The 18,137-nt window shown below is 60.8% G+C and overlaps 1 protein-coding gene across 3 annotated transcripts; it reads left to right on the forward strand.

Annotated features, from left to right (window-relative positions):
* The first annotated feature begins 2,522 nt into the window (after positions 1-2,522).
* Positions 2,523-17,834, forward strand: TCIRG1 (T cell immune regulator 1, ATPase H+ transporting V0 subunit a3). 3 transcript variants are annotated; one of them, XR_007518290.1, is made up of 22 exons: positions 2,524-2,682; positions 6,302-6,422; positions 7,062-7,140; positions 8,379-8,599; positions 8,675-8,760; positions 9,086-9,212; positions 9,532-9,614; positions 9,827-9,920; positions 9,999-10,211; positions 10,859-11,003; positions 12,534-12,673; positions 12,744-12,901; positions 13,299-13,389; positions 13,918-14,036; positions 14,122-14,335; positions 14,661-14,792; positions 14,983-15,093; positions 15,176-15,293; positions 15,408-15,585; positions 15,670-16,710; positions 17,455-17,535; positions 17,750-17,834. XR_007518290.1 is itself a non-coding variant. In XM_049892678.1 (20 exons), the coding sequence occupies exons 2-20, from the start codon at positions 6,306-6,308 to the stop codon at positions 15,746-15,748; spliced, it is 2,505 nt and encodes an 834-aa protein (XP_049748635.1). In that variant the 5' UTR covers positions 2,524-2,682; positions 6,302-6,305; the 3' UTR covers positions 15,749-16,928. The 3 variants fall into 3 exon arrangements, 2 of the variants coding, with proteins under 2 accessions (XP_049748636.1, XP_049748635.1); XM_049892678.1 differs by lacking the exons at positions 17,455-17,535; positions 17,750-17,834 and having other exon boundaries at positions 15,670-16,928; XM_049892679.1 differs by lacking the exons at positions 15,408-15,585; positions 15,670-16,710; positions 17,455-17,535; positions 17,750-17,834 and having other exon boundaries at positions 2,523-2,682; positions 13,918-14,034; positions 15,176-15,265.
* Positions 17,835-18,137: the final 303 nt, after the last annotated feature.

Below are 18,137 nucleotides of genomic sequence, written 5' to 3' on the forward strand. Positions count from 1 at the left end.
CCCCACGTACTACAGAACGAAACACTGCCCAGCCCTGCGCCCTGCCCACGGTCATCGTTAGGCTTGAGCCCATTGTTGCAGCCACAGTGTCGGTTCTTCCTCTTTTCTGCTGACCCTCTACCAAGCGTGATGTCCTTCTCCAGGGACTGATGTCCAAAGCATGTGAGACGCAGTCTCGCCATCCTTGCTTCTGAGCATTCTGGTTGTACTTTTTCCAAGACAGATTTGTCAGTTCTTTCGGTAGTCCGTCCAGCTTTCGCATGGTATGACGCAACTGAAGATACCACGGCTTGGGTCAGGCGCACCGTAGTCTTCAAGGTGACATCTTCGCTTCGCTGTTCAACACTTCAAAGAGGTCAGATTTGCAGCAGATTTGCCCAATGCAATGCGTCTTAATTTGTTGACTGCTGCTTCCATGGCTGTCAATTGTGGATCCAAGTAAAATGAAACCCTTGACAACTTCAGTCTTCTCTCTGTTTATCATGATGTTGCTCATTGGTCCAGTTGTGAGGATTTTTGTTTTCTTCATGTTGAGGTGCAATCCATACTGAAGGCTGTGGTCTTTGATCTTCATCAGTAAGTGCTTCAAGTCCTCTTCACTTTCAGCAAGCAAGGTTGTGTCATCTGCATAACACAGGTTGTTAATGAGTCTTCCTCCAATCCCGATGCCCCGTTCTTCTTCATATCGTCCAGCTGCTCAGATTATTTGCTCAGCATACAGATTGACTGGGTATGGTGAAAGAACACAACCCTGACACACACCTTTCCTGACTTTAAACTACGCAGCAACCATTTCTTCTCTCTGAACAACTGCAACATGCATGAACCTTAAAAACATTATGCTGAAACAAGCCAGTCACAAAAGGTAATATATGATTTCACATATATGAACTACCTAGAAGAAGTAAACCCACAGAGACAGAATGCAGATCGGTAATTGCAGGGGCTAGGGAGAGGGGAGAAAGGAGCACCTGCTTAGTGAGAGGGGAGAAAGGAGCACCTGCTTAGTGGGCGTGGAGTTTCATTTTTGGGATGGTGGAAATGTTCTGGAACAAGATGGAAGTGGTGTTGTGCAACGTTAAGGATGCACTAAATGTCTCCAAAATGGTCACTTTTAAGTGGTTACTTTTATAGGATGTGAATTTCACCTCAGTAAAAAAGTGGGTTAGAGTGAACGTTGCTTCTGGTCTGACCCCCATCCCACTGTGTCCGAAGCATTTTCCTCGGATGGTCACTGCCAGCTGTAACGCCACGGTGTAACCCCAATAGAACTCCGGCTTCCACCTGCCCCGTGAAGTACTGAATTGAGGGCGGCCGGGGCTGGTGTGGTCCAGGGGTCGATCACCCAGTAAGCAAGGTAAGCATGGGCTTATTTGTGTTTACTTACTAATCTGCAGTGCACAATTTTACATGGGTTTCACCACATCTTTGCCTTGCTTATTGGGTAATCTGTCCTTGGGTGTGTCAAGAGCCCCCCCTCCCCCAGTCAGGCCCCTAATGTCAGAGCACGCTGGCCTTTGGCTGTGACTCACAGTTCCCAGCCTGGGCTCTGGGGCTCCAGCTGCCCACCACCTTCCCCCTCCCATCTCCCCTAGGCCCTTGCTGGCAATGTGGGTTCAAGGATCACTAGAGCTGAGGGATCCCCTCACTCCTCAGTTCCCCAGTGGGTACGGGCCAGGCCTGTCTAAAGTGCAGGCGGCTGGACCTTCCTGATCCCCTCGGTCCCGGTAATGGGACCTGGTGAACCACATGGGCTGACTAGGAGCCAGGTAACTGTGACACCCCCTGCTGTAGGTAGAGCCATTGCTAACTGCCACTGAAGGAGCCACAGAGGGGCCACCACCCACCCAAGGCCACAGAGTGCTGGGCCTGAGTCCAGGCCCCCTGGGACCTTGCTGGCTCCCTAACCCAGGTGGTCAGAGCAGGAAGGTGTAACGACTGGGGTATGGGCCTGTCAGCTCCCCCAAGGGAAAGGGGGTTCCTAGAGGTAGGGGAGGGTGCTGGGGAGACAGGGGTGCTGGATCCCAGGACCTTTAGCCCGAGAGTGTTGGGGGTTAGCGCGGGTGTGGGGCTCTACCCCCCTAGGGGACCCCAGGCCCATTAGCCCGAGGTGGGTGGTGGGGGCCGTTCCCTAGCTGGGAGCTGGGCCTGAGCTGGGCGCCCGACCCCATCCCGGCCGGAAGATGCGCTTGGCTGGCGCTGGCCAATTATCTCCGCTTTGGTCTCTGCGCCTAGTCGCTCCGAACCGAGCGCCTCACGACCCCGAACGGGCTCCCAACCCCCGCGAAGGGCTCGGCCCTACCTCGGGCGATAAACCCAGAAGCCGCCCGAGGTCACGGTCCTGCCGCCTCATCCGCCAAGCCCCGGGATTCCCCGGCGTGGGCGGGGCCAGGGCCCTGGGCCGCGGAGTCCGGGCGGGCTGGGGGCGGAGCCCGGGCGGGGCGGGGCGGGGACTAGGGCGGGCGGGGCTGGGCCCGGGCTGGACGGGGCGGGGCACTCTTGGCTCCGCCCCTCCGCGCCCCCGCCCTGCCCGGTCTGGCTGCGCTCGCCCCGGCAGGAGTTAGTTTGCAGGCGCCGCCACCGGGAGCGCAGGTCCGCGTCCGGCCGGGCCCAGGCGGAGCGACAGCGTGAAGCCGAGGGGCAGCGTGGAGCGGAGCGGCGCCGCGTGCAGCTGACCCCGGGGTGAGTGCCTGGCCCGGATCTGCTGAGCCCCCAGCTCTGCCTGCCCCCCCGCTCCCCTCCCGGCCCCAGAAAGCGGATCCGGGCGCCCCCACCAAGTTGGGTCAGAGGGTGCCGCTCAGTCTGATGCCGCGGCGGAGTGCCAGGCCTCGCGGGGGCCACGGAGGTGATGATGACGGGGAGGATGGGGTGTTAACAGCTGGAAGAAATACTGAGCCCAGCTCTGCCAGCCTGGGGCACTCCGCTTTCCCTGTCGCATTTTCCTCTGAAGGAGGGACCCATTCTGCAGATGCGGAAAGTTTTTCTTGCCGCATTTTCCTCTGAAGGAGGGACCCATTCTGCAGATGCGGAAAGTGAGGCCCATGCAACTAGGAAGTGGCAGAGCCAGAGGCGAGCTGGGTCATTCTGACTCCAGAGACACTCCAGACCCTTGCCTCCAACCCAGCTCATTACCCAGGGACAGGGCCTGGGAGGAGAGATTGGGGGTGGTCTCCTGGAGGAGGAGGGCTTAGAGCCACACCCTGAGGGACCAGGAGGAGAGGGGGACTGGGAGAGGATTGGGCTGGAGCTGAACCCTGCAGGCCCCAGACTGGAGGCACCTTCACCCGTCGTTGTTGAGTCAGCTCCGACTCATGGCGCCCCCATGTGTTACCGAGTACAACTGCCTCATAGGGTTTTCTTGGCTATAATAATTATGGAAGCAGATCGCCAGGCCTTTCTTCCACGGTACTGCTGAGTGGGTTCGAACTGCCAACCTTAAATTAGTATTCGAGCTTAAACCGTTTGCCACACCCAGGGACAAGGCACCTTTATTTCCTCAGTAAACACGACTGGGAGGGAGCAGGGAAGGCAAGCAGAGGGGGTGAGGCAGCAAATGCCTCAAATGCCAGGGGAGGGGTCTTTGGAATGATTTGGCCCCACACACCCATGCCCTCCATAGGTTGTCCCACCCTTGGGGGGGCGGTGCTCAGGACCAAGGGGAGCCAACTCAGTGCTCCTGTGTCAGGATACTGGGCTGGAGTTGCCACGGCTGCTGCCTGGACTTCCAAAACCGGCTCCCCATAACCCTCCATTTGTCAGTCCAGCCCCACAAGCCACCCAGATCAGGAACAACCCTCCCCTGAGCACTTCCTGTGCCTGGGGCTCCCGAACCTGCAGCCCTGGGCCTGGCTCCTGCCTGGCTCGGTCACCTGCTGATGATGTGACCCCGAGCCTCACCTCTCCAAGTCTCAGTTGACTCATCTATAAAAGGGGGTTGCAGTGCCCCCCACCCCCCATTCAGGATTGCTGTTAGGGGTTAGCTGAGGTAGCAAGGGTAAAGGGATCACATGGGGGCTCTGGATGGCCAGCCAAAGAGGAAGTAGAGGCCCAGAGAGGGCAAGAGACTTGCCCAAATTCATAGGCAATCATGCCTGAACAGAGCTCAGAGCCCAGGTCCCTGGCCTGCTGCCCTGTGGCCCCAGCCATGTCCTCGGGCAGTGGGACCTGGCGCCTCCGGCTCACCCTTCCGGACGGGGCCCTGTCTCTGGCCGCCATCCCAGCATTCTCCTCACCCAGGCTGGGGATGGGGCTGCTGTTCTCTGTTTAGAGTTAAGGAACCTGGGCCCAGGGGAGGAAGTGACCAGCTGGGCAGGCCCCAGCTGGCCCAGGCAACAGGACGGACGCTCTGGCTCCAAATGTTCACCCTCTGGGGACCACCCCCTACTGCCCCCTCTTCAATCTGAGAGCTAAGGAGACTGATCCCAGACACAGGAGTACCTGATCCTGGGCTCCAAAGGCAGCGGCCCTGGAGCAGGCTGGGCACCAGGAAGGCCGGGTGAAGGCTGTCCCGCCCTCCCCTGCGGACAGTTGAGCAAGGCCCTACCAGGCATTCCCGGTCTTTCAGAGTTTCACTTTCTCTGTTTCAGCAACTGGAAGGCTGCTCCCGCCCTCACCCAGCTGCAGCAGCAGCCTCTGGGCTTCCCCTGGGGAGGGCCCCTTCATCGGTACCCACCCCCGCTTCTCCCTGCCCTCCTCTCGGCCCAGGGGACCCAGAAGAGATCCCCACCCACTTAGTGCACGCAGACACTGCAGGGGGTAGGAGGGCTCCCAGCCGCCCCAGGGACAGCCCCCTTGCCAGCTCCAGGATCTCCGGTTGTCACAGTCCCTTGCTGGGGTAGAGGTGAGGACTCCAAGGACAGCTTGGCTGGCCAGGGCTGGGGAGTTAGGGAGGCCTGGACGGGGCCTCTGGCCCAGGGCACCATAAAAATGGTGTGAGTCAGACATCCTCTAATTCAGGGAGAGAGGAGAGTGAACCTCACCATCAGCCTAAAGCCGATCCCCGTGAGGTGGAAGCCAGACACCTGTGCTCTCCAGCCTTTTTACCAAAGCCGTCCCTCCCAGGGCACCTTCTACTTCTCTGCTGAGTTTGATAATGCATTGCAGTGGCCACACAACTCACAGTCCATATTCATGATTATGGGCTTTATTAGGGAAGTAATGGTATGATTCAGGATCAGGATCAACTTGGAAGTCACAGGAGCAACTTAGGATACAGTTCTTCAATCAGGACAGCTTCTCAGCCATGCCCACAGGCAGGCCTCTCTGCTAGCCCTCAGCCCTCAGCCTGGCCTCTGCTCTGCTCCAGCGAGTGTAACAAAGCTCTTCAGCTCCGTGTACAGATGCCCGGAGGCACCCTATTCTGCCAGCAAGCCTCTCCCCGAAGGCACACAGCTCTCTCACTCTGTGGGTTGGTGAGCCTAGACTGCCGGTCCTGTGCCTCTTCCATCGAGTGCCATCTTCACCGTTACAGCTATGTCTGTCTCCTGGGTCTAGGAGGTTCTCAGTGCGGGGACCTGGCATCCCAAGGGTGTGCTTTGCTCCCGGCTCTCCTTAATGGTAGTGAGGTCCCCCTCCAGCCTCTGGGATTTGCTCCCTGTTGGCCTATCAGGATGGCAGACCTGACCAGTCCACTACAAGCACCTTATTTGCATCAGCAGAACTGTCCAGTCCCCTTGGTGGGCCAAAAGCACCTTATTTGCATTAAAAAAAAAAAAAAAAAAACACTTGCCATCAATCTGATTCTGACTCATAGTGACCCTATAGGACAGAGTAGAACTGCCCCATAGGGTTTCCGAGGAGCACCTGATGGATTCGAACTGCCCACCTTTTGGTTAGCAGCCAGGCTCTTAACCACTGCACCACCATAGTCCCACCCAATCATTTTGCGGGAGTTACAAGACCAAGGGTAGAAGGGCCACGGTAAAGCAATTCACTGCACCATAGGCCTCAAGGATTGGTAGGACCAGGGCGAGGGTGTCCAGAGAGGAGGCCCAGTGTGCACAAAGGCCGGTGTGAGCAGAGCCAGTGCAGACAGAGGGTATTGGTCAGGGTATCTGGAACCAGGCACAGTGAGCTGATGAGGCTGGGCTGAGGTCGGGCAGCGGGGTCAGTCGGCCTAGGCCTCACTCCCAGCTGTGCTGCTTACTGCCTGCTTGGCCTCAGCACCCACATTGTGCCTTCCTGGGCCTCAGTCTCCCCATCAGCCAGATGGGGGTGGTGTAGGATCTCAGGATTATGTGAGCTGAGGTGTGTGGGCTACCTGGCCAGCCCCTGACTGACCCCCCCTCCAACCCAACCACAGGACCATGGGTGCCATGTTCCGGGGCGAGGAGGTGGTGTTGGCCCAGCTCTTCCTGCCCACAGCTGCTGCCTACAACTGTGTGAGCCAGCTTGGTGAACTGGGCCTCGTGGAGTTCAGAGACGTGAGTGAGGGCCGGGCTGGGGTGTGGGGCGGCCCTATCCTGGGGTGTCACTGCTGAGAGCAACCTATAATCTAGTCCCAGATGGTGGGCCCCACCCCAAAGGCCACCTTCCCTCATAGCAGAGTCCGTGGGTGGCACATACAGTTAAATGCTCAACTAAGAGCCAAAAGTGTGGCCGTGTGAACCCACCCAGAGGCTCCTCGGAAGACAGGCCTGGCAATCTGCTTCTGGAAAGTCACAGCCTTGAACACCCTATGGAACAGCTCTGCTCGGCACACGTGGGGTCGCCATGAGTCAGAGCTGACTTGAAGACAACTAACAACAACCACCCCCATAACAGCCCCCAGCCCTGCTTGAATCCAGCAGCCCCCGCCACAGATACTCTGTTCTTAGGAAGTCCAGTGCTACCCCGGCTGAGGCCACCCTGCCCTGGCCTAGGATCAGCCCAGCCCCCTCGGTTCCTGCCCTCCAACCCCAGGCACGTGGGTCTGGTCGCACATCCAGCTGGCCATCTGGACACTCATGGTGTGCTCAGCACCTTTCTGGAAGAGGCGGCTGAGGCCTGAGCAGAGCCAGGCCCTGGGGTGGGACCTCCCTGGTCCCCTCCTGGGTGCACTGACCCCTCTCTGGCAACCACAGCTCAATGCGTCAGTGAGCGCCTTCCAGAGACGCTTCGTGGTGGATGTCCGGCGCTGCGAGGAGCTGGAGAAGACCTTCAGTGAGTTGGCCCCAGGCCCGCATCCCAGGCAGGCTTCCTGGAGGAGGTGCTATCTGAAGAGTGCTTGGTCTGAAGAGTCCTGGTCACCCAGGTGGAAGGCAGGCCCAGGCCTGGCTGTGCACAACCAAGACATGGCGGGGGGGTCATGGACTGTTCTTGGGAACAGGGCAGCCCTGGGGGCCTGAAAAAGGCCTTGAATACCAGGAGAGGGCCCTGACTTCGTCCTGTGGGCACTGGGAGCCACAACAGTTTTCTAGGCAGGGGGGAGGCTGGGGCAGAGCTTTCTCCACTGCAGAGGACTGGGGTGGGTGGCGGTCAGGATCTTGGGTTGGTGCCCCGAGAGTAGTTCCTCCTTGGACCCAGGCAATAGGGACCCCTGTTCTGTGCCCCTCCCAGGAGGAGGCTGCAGCCCCAAGAGATGGAGCCCCCACCTCCCCTTCCACCTCCAGGCCAGGAGGAAAGAACATATTTATTTGATGTTTGTTAGCTTGATTTAAGGAGCTCTGGTAGCGCAGACATGAGTCAGAATCAACTCGACGGCAACCGGGTTTTTGGTTTGGTAGCACAGTGGTTAAGCACTCAGCTACTCACCAGAAGGTCTGGGGCTTGAACCACCAGTGGGAAAAAGCCTCAGCGATCTACTCCCAAAAAGATTAAAACCAAAAAACCAAACCCAGTGCTGTCGAGTCAATTCTGACTCATAGTGACCCTATAGGACAGAGTAGAACTGTCCCATAGTTTCCAAGGAGCGCCTGGCGGATTCGAACTGCCCACCCTTTGGTTAGCAGCCGTTGCACTTTACCACTATGCCACCAGGGTTTCAGTCTAGAAAACCCTGTGTGGCAGTTCTACTCTGTCACATGGGGTTGTCATGAGTTGGAATTGACTCAATGATATGCAACAACAGGTAGCTTGATTTATTGCTTCAACAATCTGGCATGTTATATGCACTCATCCCAGGCCCTGCAGTGCTAGGCCCGCCTGCTTAGGAGACCTGAGACCACTGAGAAGCTGGGGCTGGGGCTCAGCAGTGGCCAGGAGGGTGGGGAGGGAAAGCAGCCCCCACCTGAGCCCAGAGGGAGAGGAGGGGTCTTCTGGGGTGGAAGCTTGGCCTGGGAGTTTTTAGGGTCTCCGGCTCGGAGCATTAGTTGGCTGGTGGCTGATGGTGGTTTGGAGACAGTGTTTGGGGTCCCCTGCCGGCCCCAAGTGGCCCCCTGACCCTGACCCTCTGCGCCCAGCGTTCCTGCAGGAGGAGGTGCGGAGGGCCGGCCTTGTGCTGCCTGTACCTGAGGGGAGGCTGCCGGCGCCCCAACCCCGCGACCTGCTGCGCATCCAGGAGGAGACAGAGCGGCTGGCGCAAGAGCTGCGTGATGTGCGGGGCAACCAGCAAGCCCTGCGGGCCCAGCTGCACCAGCTGCAGCTCCATGCCGCCGTGCTGGGCCAGGGCCATGGCCCCCCGGTCAGCACCTACCCAGGAGTGGGGCGGGAAGGCAGGCCCTATTGGCCCCGATTCACGGTGCCTCTCCATCCCTAGGTGGAAGCCGCCCACCCGGATCTGCTGTCAGAGAGGACCCCCCTGCTCCAGCCCTCCGGGGGGCCACACCAGGACCTGAGGGTCAAGTGAGTGAGGGGCGTATGGGGCCCCGTGGGGCAGGCCAGGTGGAGCTGAATTCCTGTCTAGTGTTCCTCCTCCATCCCCGCCTTCCTGCTTTCAGGCTGCCCCTGCCCCCCCTCAGCTTGAGTCTCTTGCTCCAGAACCCTCGCCCTGTGGGGGTTTCTCCTCTCTGGCCCTGCCTGTGGGTTGGGGGCGGGGGTCCTGCCTTAGCCTGAGGAAGGCCCAACATGCTGGTTATGGTTCTGGCCAGGGCCTGGCAGGTGGTGCGGGTGGAATGAGGCTGGGAGGTGGGCTGGAGCAGCCCCGGTCCAGCCCACCTGTCCTCTGCAGCTTTGTGGCGGGAGCCGTGGAGCCGCACAAGGCTGCTGCCCTGGAGCGTCTGCTCTGGAGGGCCTGCCGTGGCTTCCTCATTGCCAGCTTCCTGGAGACGGAGCAGCCACTAGAGGATCCCGTGACGGTGAGTGGGTGGGGGGCCCAGGCTGGGTGAACGGGTGGGGGTCCCAGTTGGGGTGAGTGGATCGGGGGGTTGGACTCGGGTGAGCTATCAGGGGTCCTGGGCTGGGGTGAGGGGGCTCAGGCTGGGGTGAACAAGTGGGGAGCCTGGGCTGGGATGAGTGGCTGGGGGGCCCAGATGGGGTGAACAGGTTGGGGGGCAGGGCTCGAGTGAGCAGTGCGGGCCCAGCTGAGGTGAATAGGTGGGCGGGGGGGAGGCTGGGGCGTACAGCCCTGAGTGGGGCACCCAGAGCTCCAGGGTAGAGTGAACCTGGCTTCCACAGCGTGAGCCTGCCACCTGGATGACCTTCCTCATCTCCTACTGGGGCGAGCAGATTGGGCAGAAGGTCCGCAAGATCACCGACTGGTGAGCTGCACTCTGCCCTGCGGGTGGCCTTCAGAGCCCTGTCTGGCATGCTCTGGCCTCTTGGGGACACCCTTGTGCCCAGGCCCCTGCCTGTCCCCTAGCTGCACAGGACACTTTCTCCACCAAGAATGCCCATCCCTGGCACTGCCTGGTGGGCTCCACGTCTGAGTCTCCCAGCAGCCTCTCTTATATCACCCTGTGTCCCCCACCAGCTTCCACTGCCACGTCTTCCCCTTCGAGGACCAGGAGGAGGCCCGCCACGGGGTCCTGCAGCAGCTGCAGCAGCAGAGCCAGGAGCTGCGGGAGGTGGGACCCCTGCTGGTCTAGTACCCCTGCCCGCCCCACCACCCCCAGCTCCGCTTGACGGCCCACTCTGGCCCCCAGGTCCTGGGGGAGACAGAGCGGTTCCTGAGCCAGGTGCTGGGCCGGGTGCAGCGGCTGCTGCCGTCCTGGCAGGTCCAGATTCACAAGATGAAGGCTGTATACCTGGCCCTCAACCAGTGCAGCGTGAGCGCCACCCACAAGTGTCTCATCGCCGAGGCCTGGTGCCCCACGAGTGACCTGCCCGCCCTGCAGCAGGCACTGCAGGAGAGCTCGGTGAGCACCTCTCCCGCCACCCTCCTCCACCTCCTCTGCTCCCACCTGACACCTGTCACCCCCTCTCCCACACCTTCGGGTCCCCCCTCCCACACCTTTGTCTGTGGCAGGAGGGGGGTCCTCTGTGCCACCTCCTCCAAGAAGTCAGCCCTGACTGCCCCGCCCAGCAAGCTGTGCCACCTCGGACTTCTCAGAGCCCCTGGGATCGGCGGGTCGCACCCTGGAGGCTGCGTGGGACTGCTGAAAAAATCAGAAACGGGGTTTAAATCCAGGTTCCCTCAGGCCTGTCGGAGCTCCTCACCTGTGAAGAGGGTGTGATAAACCTGTCCTCAGTGGTTTGCTCACCTGTGAGGGTGCGGCTCCCTCTACTGGCCACCTGGATGATCTGCATCACACGTTTACTTCCCAATAATTACCAGATTTTTTTGACTCTCCTAAACCCCTTGACTCTGGACTGATCATCCCATTTCATAGATGAGGAGCCCGAGGCCTAGGCTCCCCCAGTGCCTGCCCAGTGAGCCCTCACAGCACTCTGCACCGCCAGCTGGGCCTGGCTGGGGCTGGGGAGGCCCGAGGGTCCCTGACTGTGGAGACTGACCCGACCATCGGTCTCTGTGTCTCTGTCCACCTGCCCGCTGGCACCGCAGAGTGAGGTGGGCGTGAGTGCCGTGGTTCACCGCATCCCCTGCCGGGACATGCCCCCGACGCTCATCCGCACCAACCGCTTCACGGCCAGCTTCCAGGGCATCGTGGATGCTTACGGCGTGGGCCGCTACCTGGAGGTCAACCCCGGTGAGCACCATGGCGGCCTCTGTCAGGGCCATGTGTCTCCACACTGGGCCTGCCCTGCCCTCGGGACAAGAGGCACACTCCCCGTCATGTTCTTGGGGGGCTGTTGGGCTATAAAGCCCGGTTTGTGGCGTTATGTGCATCCCTGGCCCACTTCCCCTGATTACTTTTATGAGGAAGTCAGCAAGGGGTTATACAGAGAACAGAGGCTTTGCAATAGGAATGGCCCACATTTGAAGCCCAACTCACATTGAGAAGTTTCTTAGCTTTTCCGAGCCTCAGTTTCCTCATCTGTAAAATGGGAACAATAGTACAGTAAAACCTGTGAAAGCCAGAACGTGTATAAGGTGGAAACCTGTCAGAGGAGGAAAACTCAAATATTTTCCACTAATAGCGACAGAAAAGTGGTAAGACTGCACCTTGTCAAACAAGGCAGTCCTATGAAGTTCTAGCTGTCACAGATTTCACTGTATAAACCTCAGGGAGTGTGGGGAAGGTCATCAGAGGTTGCCGGCAGCGGCCCACAGGGCCCAGGCAGGCCTGGCTTTATTTGGCCACACCTTTTCAAAATTTGAATAAGCATCTTCCCAGGAGAAAGCAGGAGTGGGGGGCACAGGGGAGCAGGTGGGGGCAAGGAGCTGAGAACTGGGTGGTCTCCAATCAAGTCTCAGGCTCAGCCTGATCGTTTGAGAGCTTTCAGACCCTGCATCCATTGGCCATTGGCTAGGTGGGGGTGGGGAGGGTAGAGGGGTGCTGGGGGTGGGACATGACTGATGTTGCACTCCTGGCATATCCGCTTGGGTGATCTTCCCAGGCCCAAGGGAATCTTCTACCAGTGGCCCATCCAGCCCTTATCAGTAAGGCAGGAGAAGGCGGGGGAGGGGTGCACAGAGCGGGTAAAAGGAGGCTGAGGGGTATGGGCAGGCCACCAATGTGTCCTCCGCAGGTGTCAGCATGTCAAATAGGAGTTTTTGCAAAAGTCTGAAAGGTTCGGCAACACGGTGCCTACATGGCAACAGGCCGGAATCGGCGGTGGCAGTCCCCAGAGGGTGCCCCCACCTGCCATTATCTTCATTAAAAAAAACCAAAGCCAAACTCCTTGCTGTCGGGTCAATTCTAACTCATAGCAACCCTATATGACAAAGTAGAACTGCCCCTTAGGCTATCCACAGCTAATTTTTACGAAAGCAGCCTGCCACATCTTCCTCCCGCAGATCAGCCGGTGGGTTCAAACCACTGACCTTTTGGTTCGCAGCCGAGCCCTTAACCACTGCACCACCACGGCTCCTTTTACAGATGGGAAATGGAGGCTCAGAGAGGTTAAGTAACTAGCCCAAGGTCCCACAGCTAGTAAGCCGTGGGCTATTAAATGCAGGCAGACTGGTGGCCTCGCCTTGCAAACACCACCTTTGCGTCTCCTGGGGCCCCAAAGGCCTGGGCTTGGGGCGCTGCGGCGTGGCGTGCAGGCCCGCCCATGGGCATGGCACAGCCCGCACCGTGGGGTCCTGGCTGACCGGCCCCCTCTGCCGCCAGCGCCCTACACCATCATCACCTTCCCTTTCCTCTTCGCCGTGATGTTTGGCGACGTGGGCCACGGGCTGCTCCTGTTCCTCTTCGCGCTAGCCATGGTGCTCGCCGAGGACCAGCCGGCCGTGAAGGGCGCGCAGAACGAGGTGAGCGCCGCCGGGGGTCCGCAGGGTGGGGCGCCGGGCCGGACAGCCCCTCACGGCGCCGCACCCCCAGGTCTGGCGGACCTTCTTCGGGGGACGCTACCTGCTCCTGCTCATGGGCCTGTTCTCCATCTACACCGGCTTCATCTACAACGAGTGCTTCAGCCGCGCCGCCACCATCTTCCCCTCGGGCTGGAGCGTGGCTGCCATGGCTAACCAGTCGGGCTGGAGGTGAGGTCACGGCCCGCCCCTCGGCACCAGGCCGCGCCCCCGGCACCTCGGTCCCGCCCCCGCCACCTCGGCCCCGCCCCCACAGCCCCACAGCCCCGCCCCGGGCACGTCGGCCCCGCCCCCACAGCCCCACAGCCCCGCCCCGGGCACCTCGGCCCCGCCCCCACAGCCCCACAGCCCCGCCCCGGGCACGTCGGCCCCGCCCCCACAGCCCCACAGCCCCGCCCCGGGCACCTCGGCCCCGCCCACGCCCCACAGCCCCGCCCCGGCGTGTAGGCCCCGCCCCTTGGTACCTCGGCTCCGCCCCACGCCACTACAGCCCCCGCCCCGCAGCCTCCCCGGCTCCGCCCAGCCCCTGCCCACCGACCTCAGTGCGAACCTCCCACCTTTGCTGCAGCGACGCGTTCTTGGCCCAGCACCCGATGCTCACCCTGGACCCCAACGTCACCGGTGTCTTCCTGAGACCCTACCCCTTCGGCATCGACCCCGTGAGTCCTGGCCGTGGGAGGTGGCACCAGGAGGGTAGGAGGACTTGGGAACTCCTGACCCACTTCCCCATTCTTTCCTCTTGTCTTTAGTGCTTCTGAGCACCTGCTGTATGCCAGGCCCTGTTGTAGGCTCTGGAGACCCAGGGCACTGGGACAGACGCGGCCCTGCCTCTCTGGGCCCACACTCAGATGCATAGAGAAGCAACACATGCCCTGTGCCAGGCCCTCTTCTAGACCCGGCATGTGAATTGACTTACATGTAATCCTAGTAACGACCCCGTGGCGTCAGCTTTTTACAGATGAGGAAAATGAAGCTCAGGGCTGCCCGGTTGGGGACGCAGCAGAGCTGGGGTTTGGCCCGGGCGTCTGCTCTAACGGTTCCCTTACACTGCCCCTCAGTGGGTGCTTACAGATTGTGCTGAAGGCTGTAAACCACAAACAGGGTGATGAGTGACCCCACCCCAGGCTGGGGGCCCCCTGAGTCTGGCGGGTCTGGTCCAGGAGTGACACCTGCTCCTCCTCTCCCAGATTTGGAGCCTGGCCACCAACCACCTGAGCTTCCTCAACTCCTTCAAGATGAAGATGTCTGTCATCCTGGGGGTTATCCACATGGCCTTCGGGGTGGTCCTCGGAGTCTTCAACCATGTGTGAGGGCCGGGGCTGTGGTGGGCGAGGGTGGCCTGGCTGGGCGGGGCAGACCCTGGTGACCCGCTTTGCGCCCTCCTGGCCCAGGCACTTTGGCCAGCACCACCGGCTGCTGCTGGAGTTCCTGCCCCAGCTGACCTTCCTGCTGGGCCTCTTTGGCTACCTCGTCTTCATGGTTGTCTACAAGTGGCTGCGCGTCTCGGCCGCCGGCGCCGCGGAGGCCCCCAGCATCCTGATCCACTTCATCAACATGTTCCTGTTCTCCCGAAGCCCCACCAACCGGCCACTCTACCGGGGGCAGGTGGGCACACACCCCCTCCTGGTCCTGTGATCAGGGGGCCACTCGAGCTTCAGTATCCTCATCTGAGAAATGGGATTCAGGCTGACGCCACGAGCTGCTTTCGTGCAAACAGGGAGCTAAAGAGGCAACAGTGTACAGTTCCAAACTGGGGTGACACACAGAAGGTTCTAGAAGCCAGAGGTCACTCTCTGCACGCGGGAGCAATGGCCCCACTTACTTAGTGATGGGCTTGGGAGGTGGGGATGTGGCTTGGGAGCGGCCTCTGTACAAAACCAGCTTTGTCCATGGTTATGAGGGCCACTCTGACTCGCCCCTCTCTCTGCAGGAAATGGTACAGTCCACACTGGTGGTCCTGGCCTTGGCCATGGTGCCCATTCTGCTGCTGGGTACACCCTTGTACCTGCGCTGGCAGCATCGCCGTCACCACTTGCCAAGAACGCCTTCCGGTCCACAGCCGGTAGGGACCCAGGGAACAGGGGATGATGTTTGGAGGTGGGACCACTGTCAGGCGGTGCCACCCTGAGCCCTGGCTTCCAGGCCACCCCCTCAAGTTGCGCTGGGAGGTGCTTGGTACCGGGTGGGAGGTGCTTAGCACCAGGTGGCACCCTCCTGGCACTGGGAGCTGCTGACGCTGTTTTCTCACCCAGGACGAGGACAAGGCTGGGTTTCTGAACTCGCAGGACGGCAACACGTCTGTGAATGGCTGGGGGTCTGATGAAGAGAAGGCGGGGCCCCCAGGGGACGAGGAGCAGGCCGAGGTGGGTGCGGTGCCTTCCTGAGTGGGGTGGGTGGGGGCGGCCATAGGCCCCGCTGGCTCCTCACCGCAGCCTGCCACTGCAGTTTGTCTTCTCTGAGGTGTTCATGCACCAGGCCATCCACACCATTGAGTTCTGCCTGGGCTGCATCTCCAACACCGCCTCCTACCTGCGCCTCTGGGCCCTGAGCCTGGCCCACGCCCGTGAGTGACCAGCAGGGAGCGGGGAGTGGGGGAGGTCCCCACAGCAGGCAGGGCTCAGGCAGCAAGGGGCTGGCAGCAACCCTTGCCCTTGGTGCCCATGCCCCCCGCCCCCAGAGCTGTCAGAAGTGCTGTGGGCCATGGTGATGCACGTGGGCCTGAGCATGGGCCGTGAGGTTGGCGTGGCAGCGGCGGTGCTGGTGCCCGTGTTTGCTGCCTTCGCCACGTTGACTGTGGCCATTCTGCTGGTGATGGAGGGACTCTCGGCCTTCCTGCATGCCCTGCGGCTGCACTGGTGAGCGAGCACCCACGATGGGCTGGGCAGCGTAGGGGCGGGCAAGGGTGTCCCCTCACCACCCACTCCCTCTCGTGCCCCCAGGGTGGAGTTCCAGAACAAATTCTACTCGGGCACTGGCTACAAGCTGAGCCCCTTCACCTTCGCCGTGGAGGACCAATAGTCCCCACCGCAGACAGCGCGCCCCCCACTCCTGCCCTCGCCCCACAGGAGCAAAGGAATAAAGACACACAAGGCTCAGGAACTCCGTCTGGTTCTGTCTGGTCCCTGGGCACTGGGGAGCCCTGGGTTCTGGGCTGGCCCCTTTCCAGGCCTCTCTGATTCCTTGGCCTGGGCCCCAAAGTGGCCCCTGCCTGCTTTGCACCCAAGGCTGAAGTGAGGCTGTGGGAGTGAGGATCTGGGCTCAGAGAGGTGTGGGTGGCCCCAGGGGTACATCTAAAACCCCCAAACTCACGGGGCCCAGGTGGGCAGAACTAGGACTGGGGAAGGCCGTTTCTAGCACTTTCCAGTTCAAGATGAGCATGTATCTTCCCAGGCGGGTGAGCCCCCACTCTGTGGAGGTGGGCAAACTAGCTGTAACGATCTGCTTGGGGTGCTCAGGGTGGAGGGTGGTGCCTGTCGTCAATCCAGCCAGTGTCCTAGGCCGTGGTGCTGGCACTGGGCCCCAAGGGCTCAGGGTGTCCGAGCCTGCCAGGCAGAGCTGCACCCAGGCAGTGGTGTTACACACTAAAGGCCAAACTCCTTCACAGAAAAGAGCGGAGGCTGTCTCCAGCAACCAGAAGTCACCCAAGGCCGGAGGAGCAGACGCCTGCCCCAGCCTCCTGCCACCCTAGGCCCTTTGTCTCCCTGCTCCCCTGGGCTGGGCCATGGGGGTGGGCCCCTGCAGGTCCCTCTGGCCAGGGTCCCACCATGGGGAGGAGGCAAAGCCAAAGCTTCGCAGAGGTCTCACTTTCTTGGCCAACGCGTTGCAAATTGTTCTTCTGGCCAGAGGCCCAGGACAAAGGCCACACGCCCTGGGAACAGCGAGCCAGGCCACCTGACCCGTTGCTACAGCCCTCATCTGGCCAGTTGCTGGGAAGAGCCTATCCCCTGGGTGCCGGACTGCTGCTCAGAACCTGAGGCTTGGTGGGTTCCAGTGGTTCCGGCAGCTATTTCACACGCCTGGCAGAGGCCTGACCTGGAGTGCTTTAGACTGGCAGACAGCAGTCCCTGGCTAAGACAGGAATCATGGACTGTAAACACTTGGCCCCAGGCTGGGACTGAGGGAAGCGGGATGGGATCTGATCTAGACTGAGTCCGAGCCGAGCCTTACAGCTTCCTGAGGAGAGCTGGGCAGAGGGGACGGGGTGTGTGCTGAAAGCTTCAGGGTGGGGTGGAAGCTGAAAGCTGAGTGTGGGGGGTGTTTGGGGAGAGGCAGGTGTATGATCCCAGGGAGGCAACTGGTCGGCCCCACCCCGGCTTTGCCACATGGGCAGCTGGCAGCAGTGGCTAGAGTTCAGGTGCCCTGGGGACAGCATGTGCAAAGGTACTGGGGTGGGCTCGGGGGGAGTGAGGTCATCAGGCATACATAGGGTCACCTGGCTGGTGGCTGGGCCAAGATTGGCCCTGGGAGGAGACAGAGGCTTGAGCAGTGTTGGCAGGGCCCCAGGGGGCCTGGGGGGAGGGAGGAGGAGGCCCACATCCAGTCTCACTGCAGGAGGCTGGCACCCACAGGGCCTGGTCAGTGACCGGGACCCATTAAGCCCTGCTCACATGAGCTTCCAGTGTTAACGTGGGAGCTAAGCAAGCGGAAGATCGTGAAGGAAATGAACTGGTGCCAGCTCGGGAGGGGTGTGGGGCGAGGGATGTCTGAGGAACTACCTCTTCCAGGTGAGGTGACCGAGAGGCCTGAGGCAGTGACTTCTGAGCCGATGTTAGAACGACGGGAGGGAGCCCGTCGGTGAAGACCTGGTATGGAGGTTTCAGAAGAAAGGGCCCAGCAGAGATGGCCAGCCAAGGGTCAGAGGGTGGGCAGGGCCAGATGAGATGACGGGGCCATGGGCCCAGGGAGGGGCTGGGATGTTTACTCTAAGTGAGAAGCTACTGGCCATTGTAAGCAGGGGTACGGTTTTTTTTTTTTTTTTTTTTACTGTCTGCATGGTAAACCACATTCACCTGGTGGCAGCTTTATGCGTCTACACGCAGCATGTGTGGATGGCGAAGTCTCCCTCCTGCCCCGGCCATCCCCTTGCCTCCCAAGCTGCTGCACTGCCTCCAGTCCCTTCTACCTCCTTCCAGAGATCCCACCAGGGAAGACAGCACCGTGCGGGTAGACCACTTTGGGACTCAGTCAAAGTGGCCAGGGAGAGACGGGCAGGGGGCCCCAGGAGGGAGCTGGGGAGCCCTGATGGCAGCCACGAGTGTGGCAGCCAGGGAACCCCCACTTGGAGAAGGAGCGCTGGGCCCTGGAGATTGGCTCCGAGCCGGGGGCCAGGGGAGGGACAGGAAGCACAAGGAACTGTTCCTGGCTGAGGTTCTCAACACATCCCAGAGTGACAGTGTGACATCGGGCT

Source organism: Elephas maximus, chromosome 7 (assembly GCF_024166365.1).
Source record: "Elephas maximus indicus isolate mEleMax1 chromosome 7, mEleMax1 primary haplotype, whole genome shotgun sequence".
Lineage (NCBI taxonomy): Eukaryota > Metazoa > Chordata > Mammalia > Proboscidea > Elephantidae > Elephas > Elephas maximus.